General features: G+C 45.0%; 1 protein-coding gene across 1 annotated transcript; it reads left to right on the forward strand.

Annotated features, from left to right (window-relative positions):
- Positions 1 to 2,194: 2,194 nt before the first annotated feature.
- Positions 2,195 to 3,658, forward strand: LOC122559227 (fascin-like). Its single transcript, XM_043708607.1, has one exon. It carries the CDS (start codon positions 2,195 to 2,197, stop codon positions 3,656 to 3,658), a length of 1,464 nt encoding a protein of 487 aa, XP_043564542.1.
- Positions 3,659 to 13,421: the final 9,763 nt, after the last annotated feature.

Genomic DNA, 13,421 nt, shown 5'->3' on the forward strand with positions numbered 1-13,421 from the left:
TCTAAGGTATAAACGTTCTGCTTTGCATCAAAAGATGTTTTGCTGAAGCCCAGTTCTTTAAGTTTCTGGTTGAAGTTCTGCAGCAATAAGCTGATCTAAGCAATTGATGGAACACATTTATTTCTAAGGTGCAAAATAGGCATCTAAATATTTATTGAGGACAGTTAGGTGCCAACAGTCCTTTTTGACAGGAGAGATGACACCACCATATCAGTGAAGGCAGATGAAGTGCCGATATTTGAATAAATCAACAAGAGGTCTCTATTTCACGTTTCAATTGTAAATGTGGGATGCCCAGAATACTGTCAGCAATAGAGTAATTTTGTGACCTAATCAGCAGCCATTAAAGGAAATGTCACTAAATGTTGAAGTGCTATTGTGCACTCCTCTGCATTCAGCTCTAGCACAATACTACAGCACTGCACCACCAAACACATTTGACGGTCCCCACAACACCTTTCCCTCCCATTCAATTACTTCTGTCAATCTTTGCTCTCTGAAGCTTCACAATCCTTTATGGTCTCCTCTTAGCCATTTAACCACTCTGCATCTCTTCCAGGACTCACTCAAAAGGCACTGAGAAATGATAGTTCTCTTTTCTGATGAGCTCCCATGCTACACCCAGCAGATTTACAGTTTGTCAACTTCTTCTACATAAGGCTCAATAATTGATATGCCAGTTCCAGCTCTCAGTGCATTTCTAATCCACTGCCTGTATCCCTTAAATATCTGTATTCTCATTGCGATGACCTCCAAAAGCTATGTTGGGTTAGTGTGATTCCTGATAAAAGGCTTATGCTCGAAACATTGATTCTCCTGCTGCCTGACCAGCACCGCACTCTCGATTCTGATCCCCAGCATCTGCAGTCCTCAATTTTTTTTCATTAGTGTGATAATGCCAGGTAGGTAGAAACTCTTAGTAGGATTAAGCTACCAAGGAAAGGTTGTGGTCATCACAGAATTCCTACAGTATGGAAGCAAGCCATTTAGCCCATCGAGTCCACACTGCCCCTCTGACAAACATCCCACCACTCCCAACCTCCACCTTATTCCTGTGACCCTGCATTTCCGATGGCTAACCCACATAGCTAAGCACTGTGCGCTATTTAACATGGCCAATCTACCTCATCTGCACACCTTTGGACTATGAGAGGAAACCAGAGCACCCGGAGGAAACCCACGCAGACATTGTGCAAACTCCACACAGACAGTACCTGGTACTGTGGGGCAGCAGTACTAAACTACTGAAGCACCATAGTCACATGAAGATGTAATCATAACAATATACCACAGTCAAGTGACACTTGAGGTTCTAATGGTTCTTTATAATGTTTTGATCATACTGATTTACATAAGATTTTAGTCTAATGTTATTTTGCTTGAACTGCAAAATCCAAATGGCTTCCAACTGTAGACTGTCTTCAGTGTCTGTACATACTGTGGTATGGAGGTCTAATCCAGTCACTTCCATATGAAGATTGAAGAACATATTTTGAATTTCCTAGAAGCTCTGGCTTATAGAAATCTTTACTTCCAGTGGTAAAATTTTTCTCTTGATAAGAAGCATTATCATATATTATCGGACAAGTCAAACAGAGAACAGCCAGGGAATTCCTAGAGGCATGGCATTCATCTACTGATTCAATCAACAAGCACATTGACCTGGACCCAATATACCGGCCACTGCAGCGGACAGCTGGAACTGACAATCGGAAGCAGCAGATACAAATCACTATAAATGCCAGAGGAATCATCACAGAAGCGCTTCACAGGAGGCTCCCAAGCACTGAGGATGTCACCTAGACAGGGGACGAAACATCTGCAACACAAATTCCCAGGTCGGCGAACAGAACCACTACAATAAGAAGCATTGACCGCATTTGTGGAATTAAAATTACACAGACATCAAACGAATCCTTGTAAAAATGGATTTATTTTAATTACATTTTTCTTTTGCACTGTCTGTAGTATGTAAAACTTTTGAAAGTAGAGAAGTAATTCATGAATTTTGTTGTTATATTGGGCTAAGAGTGAAAATATTTAAGACAGCCTCTTAACATGGTAACTGTCACTGAACCTTTCAGTGCTATGTCATAAGCATTGCTAGGGATTGGACAATGATGTCAGTGCACATATAAAAACAAGTTACTGAGCAAATGCAGTGCATATTCAAAATCAAGATAAGCAGTGGGAAATGGCAAATAAAGTGCTTCTTTTTGGTCTAATTAACTCAGCCCAAAAATACCTGACTGGAGAGATGTTCAACTACAAAGTGAATGCAACAGGTTCCTCACTGACGAAGAGCCAAATATGGACCATCGAGTTTGCCAAGCAAGACTCTCCCCTGGTCCATATCAAGAGTTTTTTTAACAGGTACATTGCTGCAGACAAAGATGGCAGGATCACCTGCGATCAGGAGGTTCCCACTCCAAATTGTGACTTCCTCATGATGCTTCATCCGGACGGAAGAGTCTCCTTCCAATCAGAGCGCTCCAAACGGTATTTAGGAGGAAACCAGGACAACATCACTTGCTTTGCCCAGGCTATTTCAGACAGTGAGAAGTGGGTGCCCCACCTGGTCATCCACCCTAGCGTCAACATGTTCAACCCTGGCAGAAAACGTTACCTTCGACTGAATGAGCAAAATGGAAAAATGTTCTGTGACAAGAACCAGCCCTGGGGTGCTGACTGTGTAATGACACTTTATTTTGACATCAAAGAGAAAAAGTACGCAATAAGGACAGCAACTGGTAGCTATATTGCTTGCAATGGGAAGACTGAGCCTGAAATAACAAATAAGACATTATATCGCCTAGAGATCCAGAATGGGATGATCAGTCTAAAGGATATGCATGGTAAATTCCTATCTGCGAAGGACTACAATGTAAAAACAATTAAAACTTCGAATCCTAGTACAGATGAACTTTTTACCATAGACCCTTCCCCTGGGCAGATCAGTATTATGTCCTTGGCTAATGAGAGGTACATCTCCTGTAAACCTGGCCCAGCCGTCTACTCAAATGTTAGTGACATAAAGGATGCTGGAAACTTCCAAATTATGATGGATTCCACAACAAAGAAAGTCTGCTTCCAAAATATTTCAAAACACTACCTTGCAGTAGGTGCTAAAGGCTTCATTGAAGTCTCTAAGCAACTAGACTTTCACTGTTGGTTTCAAATCATATATAACTGTGAAAAGGCAGCTTTAAAGGCATCAGATGGAAGATATGTGACTGTGAATGCAGGTGGCCAGCTCTTAGTGGGGCCAATTTCAAGTGGGAGACAGGAAGAATTTGTCTTAAAACTTACAAACCGATCTCAGCTAATACTCCAGAGTGAATTTGGTTTTGTTGGCATTTTGCCGGGGAAGCAGAGTTTGGTTTGCAACAGGCCGATGTTTGAAGCAAGCAAAATAACTTCAACTGCTGATGGCTTCTATCAGTTCAAAGTAGCGTCACTTGACAAGTACTGGGAGTTAAACAAAGAAGATGCCATCACTGCCACAGGAGATGAGCCTGTTAATTTTACTATTGAATTAATCACTTCAGACCAAATGATCATAAGAGGATCCAATGGGAAATATGTTTTAGCAGAATCTGATGGAAGCTTCAGTGCTGCTGGAGAAGATGCCAAGTCAGCTTCATTGTTTCGATACTAAAAGACTTTAGCAGATCCAATTTTTGAGTATACATAGAAAAGTAACTCCAATTCAGGTTCAGTCAGGGTGCATGAAAGGAACGAATACCATTTAGTTCAAAAATATTAAACTATATTCCTGCTATGAAAAGTGAGTTTCACAACATTTAATATTTAGGAAATAATATCTTACTAATTGATAGCAAGATTGATGCAGTAATGTGTAGTTTGCACCAATTAATAATGGACAACAAGTTATTTCTTCCTTACATTTTGCACTGAAGGAATTCCTTATCTCAAGTAGGGCTCAGTGGGGCAGAGATCAGGCAACCACCTTCATCAATAAGAGATAAAAAATGGTATATAAATTGATGAGATGGTTAACAAAGAAGAGATTTGAGTTACTTGGGTTTACAACTAGAAGAATATAACATAAAAGTAAAGAGGTCATCCGGGATAAACTCCCTGGTTTGACCTCAGTTGGAGCTTTGTGGACAATTGGAAGGCTTTTCGTGTGATGAAACAAAGGGATCGGTGAAAGTGTGTCTGCTTTAACATAAGGAGTGTCAGAAATAAGAGTGATGAACTTAGTGCATGGATCAGTACTTGGGACTATGATGTTGTGGCCATAATGGAGATGTGGGTTTCACAGGGGCAGGAATGGTTGCTAGATTAGATGTTCCAGGGTTTAGAACATTTGAAAAGAATAGGGAGGCAGGGAAAAGAGGAGGGGGTGCAGCATTGCTAATCAGAGAATGTGTCACAGCTACAGAAATGAAGATTTGTCTATGGAGTCAGTATGGGTGGAAATTAGGAACAGCAAGGGAGCAGCCACCTCATTAGGGGTTTTCTACAGACCCGCTAATAGCAATAGGGAGATTGAAGAACTCATAGGCCGGCAGATTTTGGAAAAAAAGCAGATGCAGCAGGGTTGTTGTTATGGGTGACTTCAACTTTCCCAATATTGACTGGAACCTCCTTAGCGCAAATGGTTTGGATGGAGCTGTTTTTGTCAAGTGTGTTCAGGATAATTTCCTTCATCAGTATGTGGACAGGCCAATGAGGAGAGAGGCCATGTTGGATTTGGTACTCAGCAATGAGCCAGGACAGATGTCAGATCTCGCGATGGGAGAACATTTTGGTGACAGTGACCACATCTGCCTCACATTTACCATAGCCATGTAGAGGGAAAGAAGCAGTTACCATGGCAAGATATTTAATTGGGGAAAAGGAAATTATGACACAATCAGACAGGAGTTGGGAAGTACAGATTGGGAGCATTGTTCCACAGAAAAGGCACAACAGACATATGGAGACTGTTTTAAGGAGCAGTTGTTGAGAGTGATGCATAAATGTGTTCCTCTGAGACAGGCAAGGAGGGGTAAAATTAAGGAGCATTAGATGATGAGAACAGAGGAGCTTCTCGTCAAAAGGATGAAAGCAGCCTACGTAAAGTGGAGGAAGCAAGGATCTAGCACAGCTTGAGAGGATTATAGGCTTACTAGAAAGGAGCTCAAAAATAGACTGAGGAGAGCCAGGAGGAGGCATGAAAAAGGCTTGAGGGGAAGGATTAGGGAGAACCCAAAGGTATTTTACGCATAGGTGAGGCATAAGAGAATGATCAGGGAAGAAGGTAAGACCAATCAGGCATAGCGCAGCGAACCTGAGTGTGAAGTCTGAGCAGATAGGAGAAGTTCTAAATGAGTTTCTTGCTTTGGTTTTCACTAAGGAAAGGGACCTTGTTGTGAATGAGAACTTTGAGGAGCTGGGAAACAGGCTTGAACAGATAAAGATTGAGGAAGTTGATGTGCTGGAAAATTTGGCAAACATTAAGATTGATAAGTCCCCAGGGCCAGACCAGATTTATCTTCGGTTGCTCTGGGAAGCGAGAAAGAAGGTTGCTAAGCCATTGGTGGACCTATTTGCTGCTGATAGTATCGAGGGCTATTTCAGGCTGCAGCATGACATTGACAGGATGCAGAGCTGGGCTGAGAAATGGCAAATGAGGTTCAATCTGGATAAATGCGAAGTAATGCATGTTGGAAGGTTGACCTTGAAATCTGAATATAGGATTAAAGATAGGATTCTTGGCAATGTGGAGAAACAGCGGGATCTCACGGTGTTCAAGTGCATAGATGCCTCAAAGTGGCTACCCAAGTGGATAGGGTTGTAAAGAAAGCATATGGTGTTTTAGTTTTCATTAATAGGGGGATCGAGTTTAAGAACCGCAAGGTTTTTCTGCAGCTCTACAAGTCCCTGGTGAGACCACATTTGGAATATTGTGTCCAGTTCTGGTCACCCTATTATAGGAAAGATGCGGAGGCTTTGGAGAGTGCAAAGAAGGTTTATCAGGATGCTGCCTGGACTGGAGGACATGTCTTACAAAGAGAGGTTGACTAAGCTCGGACTTTTCTCTCTTGAGAGAAGGAGGAAGAGTGATGACACGAGGTGTACAAGGTGATGAGAGGCATGGATAGAGTCAATAGCCAGAGACTTTTCCCCAGGGCAGGATTGACTGCTACGAGGGGTCATAATTTTAAGGTGCTAGGAGAAAGGTAGAGAGGAGACATCAGAAGTAGGTTCTTTACGCAGAGAGTTTTGAATGCATAGAATGTATTGCCAGTGGTGGTGGTGGAAGCAGAGTCATTAGGGACAATTAAGCGACTGGTGGACATGCACATGGATTTATCCTTGGCGCAACATTGTGGGCCAAAGGGCCTGTTCTGTGCTGCACTTTTCTATGTTCTATGTACTAATTATGGGCACACATTTCAGAAAAGATGTTCACAGCTTAGAAAGGGTATTAAGGAGGCTTATTAATGTGTTGTTGAGAATGAGGGACATAGTTATGACAAGATTTTGGAAAATTAAGCACTGTCTTCCTTGGATCAGAGAAGAATAAGGGATGAATGAAAAGGTTTTCAAGATGATGAGAGGTTTTTATAAAGTAAAATGTAACACACACACACACACACACAGTCAGTAATAGAAACCATTGGCTAAAGATTTGCTAACTCAAGAGCAACCAAGTTCTGGAAAGTCGATCTGATAAGCAGGCGGAAGCTAAGTCCTAAATTATTTATAAAGCAGTTGGATAGGTACTTGAATACGAGGAACTTGCAAAATTACAAAAAGTAATGATGGGGGGGGGGGGTCAGGGGTGGAAATAAATCAGTTGAAACTTTCAAGTCCCAGTAAAAGCAGAACAAGGCAAATAGTGAACCTCTGTTTCGTAAGTTAAATAATTTAATGAACAAGTAACGAGTACATGACAGAATAAATTATAGATCGATTCTAGATTGACTGGAGTAATTTGTTAAATGCACACTTTGAATTTTCTGATTTTATTCTTGTGTATAAAAATCTGGATTAAATACTGAAGGACACACTTACAAAGTTATAGAAGCTCTGGGTTCCAAAGCCACATGAAGAATTTTATTTGCGCGCATTTCAGCTATGATCTTGATTAAATCTGACTAGCCTGTCTGCACTCAATTTCTCCTCCAGCTAAATGGGCAAGTGGACCAAAGTATTTGATCCCTTCACCAGCTGAGATGAATGGTAGTGCAAATACATTTAGTTTTGATTCTTGAACATAGAAGTATTGGACTGTTAAAGGATTTCAGTACAAAAATCGGAAGATTTCAAGCATGACACAGATTCGAAATCATTTGTTTCAAATAAGGTGATAGGTGAAATAGGCTTTGGTAAATTAACCTTTGACAAAAATTATGTTACAATTACAAGAGAAAATAGTTGAGTGGTGTGAGTGAGTGAGATTAATTAAATGCTGCACCAAATTAAGCAACTGGTTAAGATCAATAAATTAGGATGTTAAATTTTATCATTTGTTTGTGATGAGAGGAACAGAAGCATTTTGCAAACTTTCCTTCAGAATCATAAATAGGATGGGTAGAGTTTATGAATGTGTTATATTTCCAGCAAAAGAAGTTCTACTGGTCAAAGAGCATCTCTTCCTTCTAGATTAAATTATGCTTATCGGTTTATAGTATTCCCTACAGTGTGAAAACAGGCCCTTTGGCCTGACAAGTCCACACTGACCCTCCAAAGAGAAACTCATGCAGATCCATTCCCCTACCCTATATTTACCCCTGACTACTGCACCTAATCTACACATCCCTGAACACTATGGACAATTTAGCATGACTAATTCACCTGACCTGCACATCTTTGGATTGTGGGAGGAAACCAGAGCACCCAAAGGAAACCCATGCAGACACGGGAAGAATGTGCAAACTCCACACAAACAGTCACCCAAGGCTGGAATCAAACCAGGTCTCTGGCGCTGAGGCAGCAGTGCTAACCACTGAGCACTGAGCCACCCTTCAATAAACTCACTCATAAAGATTACTGAATTTACCGGTTTGAAGTCTTGATTTAGTTACAGAGGCCTGATAGTTTGAACTTCACATTTTACTGGAGCTTGCTATCAAAATATGATTAAAAACAGAAGAAGTTCTCTTGAGTTTAATTTATCTCCATTTACTCTTGTACTGAGTTGTCTTTGGTTCATCACTTCATCACAGCTTTACATGTACTGGAATTATCTGATGATAGTTCTCACTATTTCTATAACTGACTTCACCTGAGATGAATAGATAGTATTTGTGATGAAAATAATTTAAACTTATGTTACACCTTTTACATATGAATGATCTCGTGATGCTTCAACAGAGCATTATAAGATAGTCTATGCTATTTGTAGTGAAGGGTTAATGGGTTATATGCTATTGGATACATTAAATTATCGTTGATATAAAATCATGCCAGAATTCTTGAACTGAAATCTAGAGATGTCTTGCCCAAGCCTTCCTTGTACACGATGTAAATACTTGAAGATTATTTGATTTCACTGATATGGTTGCAACTTCTTTTCTATTTTGGAAGTCCAGATACAACACTAATGTTTCAAACTGGTGGCAGTGGTATGCAAACTGCTTTGTACGGCTCCTGGTTGACAGGTTGAAAGGCAATAAACTAAAGAAGCAATCAGCCAGACGGAAAACATTCAGGAAATGCTCACAGCAACACGCCAGTTAAAAAAAAAATCACTAAAAGAGTTTCATGACTGCTGATAACAGGGATGCAGAGTGATTGAGCAAGTTTTCACCCTTCCCAAGGGTCAAAACCAATAGAGAGACTTTGAGAAAGCCACGTGCTGGATAGACTGCTGTCACCACTTCAAAGACCATACATCTCCAAGCTCATTCACAAACTAGACAACATTCAGGTCAGTGTGTTCCCATATGCAATCAACAAAAGACTGCTGACATTTTATTAAGCCAGGAGACAAAAAAAGAATTTGCTAACTATGTAGAAATTCAACTCCTCTTATTAATTTTACAGCACTCTGCAACTACAGACTGTGAAAGGCTCAGCAAGGCCAACCACCACAATGCAGCAAGTACAGAGCCCTTCCATAAGGATCGCCTTTACCTCCCGGCTAATGGAGCAAGAGATTACAGGGCCTCTCGGATGCTGACCAATGAGCAGGGCAGGAAAAGGCAGGGTATGATGATGGACATTGTTAGTTTTTTTTTAAATCTGATGAGAAGGTGTCTGCATGACTACCACTACATCTACCCAAATATCAATCCTGGCACAGGAGAGGTTTGCAGTGACAACGAGCTTTTGTGAGACCGGTCCATTCACTTGTTCCAACTGGGATTCAATGAGCTGTTGAATCCAGCAAGGAGCCAGGAACAAAGGGAAGAGGTTGTAGTCATTATCATTGCTCCATGTTCTGTGGTGGGAAAAGAACAATCAACACAAAGTTTGCCAAGCCAATAATGCTGAGTGTCACCCATGGCACAACACATTTTAGATCCATCAATATCCAATGAACATCAATCAATATTGTTTTTTATTGTCATGTGTACTCCACTGCAGGAGTACAGTGAGAAGCTTTTATAATGTCTGCCTTCTTATGTTGACATGTCTCTTGGATACAACAGAGAAAGAAAAGTATTACCTTAAAATTTGAAAATAAATTAAAAATAGGACAACATTAAAAGAGTTGACATAACAGTAAGGTAGGAAATTTCAAATAGACGGTACAGTGTAGCAGCTCAGTGGAGGGCCTCTGAACATGGTCTGATTAGCTGTGCCAGACCCCAGTCAGCACTCTGCACCAAACTCCAGGTCGCTCTATAGCAGCACTCAGCTGCGCCAAGGCAAGTGCCAAAACGGCCTCCCCTACGTCTATTTCCACCTGGGACTCACTGCCAGCAAGCTGCTCTGGAGGCACGCAGCCCATACACTGAAGCAGGGCTCACTGCTCTCAGTGTACCAGGGCTTGTAGCTCACACAGTGTACCAGGGCTCACTGCTCTCAGTGTACCAGGGCTCGTAGCTCACACAGTGTACCAGGGCTCACTGCTCTCAGTGATCCAGGGCTCGTAGCTCACACACTGTACCAGGACACACTGCTCGCAGTGATCCAGGGCTCGTAGCTCACACACCGTACCAGGACTACTGCTCTCAGTGTACTAGGGCTCGTAGCTCACACACTGTACCAGGGATCACTGCTCTCAGTGTACCAGGGCTCGTAGCTCACACACTGTACCAGGGCTCACTGCTCTCAGTGATCCAGGGCTCGTAGCTCACACACTGTACCAGGACACACTGCTCTCAGTGTACCAGGGCTCGTAGCTCACACACTGTACCAGGGCTCACTGCTCTCAGTGATCCAAAGCTCGTAGCTCACACACTGTACCAGGACACACTGCTCTCAGTGTACCAGAGCTTGTAGCTCATACACTGTACCAGGGTTCGTAGCTCATATACTGTACCAGGGCTCACTGTTCTCAGTGTACCAGGGTTCGTAGCTCACACACTGTACAAAGGCTCACTGCTGACGGTGTTCCAGGGCTGGTAGTTCGCTCACTGTATCAGGGCTCACTGCTCTCGGTGATCCAGGGCTCGTAGCTCACATACAGTACCAGGGCTCACTGCTCTCAGTGTTCCAGGGCTCGTAGCTCACACACTGTACCAGGGCTCACTGCTCTCAGTGTATCAGGGCACGTAGCTCACACACTGTACCAGGGCTCACTGCTCTCAGTGTATCAGGGCACGTAGCTCACGCAATTTTCCAGGGCTCGTAGACCACAAAGTGTTCCAGGGCACACTGCTTGTGGTGTTCCAGGACTTGTGCCTCACCCACTGTACCAGGGCTCACTGCTCGTGGTGTTCCAGGGCTCATAGCTCACACACTTTACCAGGGCTCACTGCTCACGGTGTTCCAAGGCTCGTAGCTCATATACTGTACCAGGGCTCACTGCTCGCAGTGTACCAGGGCTTGTAGCTCACACACTGTACCAGAGCTCACTGCTAGTGGTGTTCCAGGGCTCGTAGCTCACACACTGTACCAGGGCTCACTGCTCGCAGTATTCCAGGGCTTATAGCTCACACACTGTACCAAGGCTCACTGCTTGCAGTGTTCCAGGGCTCGTGCCTCACACAGTGTACCAGGGCTCACTGCTCGCAGTATTCCAGGGCTCGTAGCCCACACACTGTACCAGTGCTCACTGCTCACGATGTTCCAGGACTAATGCCTCACACACTGTACCAGGGCTCACAGCTCACGGTGTTCCAGGGCTCGTAGCTCACACACTGTACCAGGGCTCACTGCTCGCGATGTTCCAGGGCTCGTTCGTCAACACTGTACCAGTGCTCACTGCTGGCAGTGTTCCAGGACTTGTGCCTCACACACTGTACGAGGGCTCACAGCTCGCAGTGTTCCAGGGCTCGTAGCTCATACACTGTACCAGGGCTCACTGCTCACAGTGTTCCAGGGCTCGTAGCCCACACAGTGTTCCAGGGCTCGTAGCCCACACACTGTTCCAGGTCTCATTGCTTGCAGTGTACCAGGGCTCGTAGCTCACACACTGCAGCAGCGCTCAGTGCTCTCAGTGTAACAGGGCTTGTAGCTCACACATTGTACCATGGCTCACTGTTTGCAGTGTTCCAGGGGTCATAGCTCACACACCGTACCAGGGCTCACTGCTTGCAGTGTTCCAGAGCTCGTAGTCCACACACTGTACCAGGACTCACTGCTCGCAGTGTTCCAGGGCTCGTAGTCCACACACTGTACCAGGGCTCATTGCTCGCGGTGTTCCAAGGCTCGTAGCTCATACACTGTATCAGGGCTCACTGCTGTCAGTGTTCCAGGGCTCGTAGCTCACACACTGTACCAGGGCTCACTGCTCACGGTGTTCCAAAGCTCGTAGCTCACACTCTGTAGCAGGGCTCACTGCTCACGGTGTTCCAAAGCTCGTAGCTCACACACTGTAGCAGGGCTCACTGCTCACGGTGTTCCAGGTCTCGTAGCTCACATACTGTACCAGGGCTCACTGTTCGTGGTGTTCCAGGACTTCTAGCTCATACACTGTACCAGGGCTCACTGCTCCCTGTGTTCCAGGGCTCCTAACTCATGCACTGTACCAGGGCTCACTGCTCTCAGTGATCCAGGGCTCGTAGCTCACACACTGTACCAGGGCTCACTGCTCGCAATGTTCCAAGGCTTGTAGCCCACACACTGTACCAGGACTCATTGCACGCGATGTTCCAGGGCTTGCAGTCCACACACTGTACTAGGGCTCATTGCTCACAGTGTTCCAAGGCTTGTAGCCCACACACTGCACTGGAGCTCACTGCTCGCAGTGTTCCAGGGCTTATAGTCCACACACTGTTACAGGGCTCATTGCTCGCAGTGTACCAGGGCTCGTAGCTCACACACTGTACCAGGGATCACTGCTCACAGTGTTCCAGGGCTCGTGCCTCACACACTGTACCAGAGCTCACTGCTTGCAGTGTTCCAGGGCACGTAGTCCACACACTGTACCAGGGCTCATTGCTCACAGTGTTCCAAGGCTTGTAGCCCACACACTGCACCGGAGCTCACTGCTCGCGGTGTTCCAGGGCTCGTAGACCACACACTGTTACAGGGCTCATTGCTTGCAGTGTACCAAGGCTCGTAGCTCACACACTGTACCAGGGCTCACTGCTCGCGGTGTTCCAGGGCTCGTAGCTCACACACTGTACCAGGGCTCACTGCTCGCTGTGTTCCAGGGCTCGTAGCTCACACACTGTACCAGGGCTCACTGCTCGCAGTGTTCCAGGGCTCGTAGCTCACACACTGTATCAGTGCTCACTGCTCGCGGTGTTCCAGGACTTATGCCTCACACACTGTACCACGGCTCACTGCTCTCAGTGTTCCAAGGCTCATTCGTCAACAATGTACCAGTGCTCACTGCTCGCAGTGTTCCAGGACTTGTGCCTCACACACTGAAAGAAGGCTCACAGCTCGCAGTGTTCCAGGGCTCGTAGCCCACACACTGTTCCAGGTCTCACTGCAAGCAGTGTTCCAGGACTCGTGCCTCACACAGTGTACCAGGGCTCACTGCTCGGAGAGATCCAGGGCTCGTAGTCCACACAGTGTACCAGGGCTCACTGCTCGCGTGTTCCAGGGCTCGTAGCTCACACACTGTACCAGGGCTCACTGCTTGCAGTGTTCCAGGGCTCGTAGCTCACACACTGAAAGAGGGCTCACAGCTCGCAGTGTTCCAGGGCTCGTAGCCCACACACCGTACCAGGGCTCACTGCTCGGAGAGATCCAGGGCTCGTAGTCCACACAGTGTACCAGGGCTCACTGCTCACGATGTTCCAGGACTTATGCCTCACACACTATACCACGGCTCACTGCTCTCAGTGTTCCAGGGCTCATTCGTCAACAATGTACCAGTGCTCACTGCTCGCAGTGTTCCA

Source organism: Chiloscyllium plagiosum, chromosome 18, assembly GCF_004010195.1.
Source record: "Chiloscyllium plagiosum isolate BGI_BamShark_2017 chromosome 18, ASM401019v2, whole genome shotgun sequence".
Classification (NCBI taxonomy): domain Eukaryota; kingdom Metazoa; phylum Chordata; class Chondrichthyes; order Orectolobiformes; family Hemiscylliidae; genus Chiloscyllium; species Chiloscyllium plagiosum.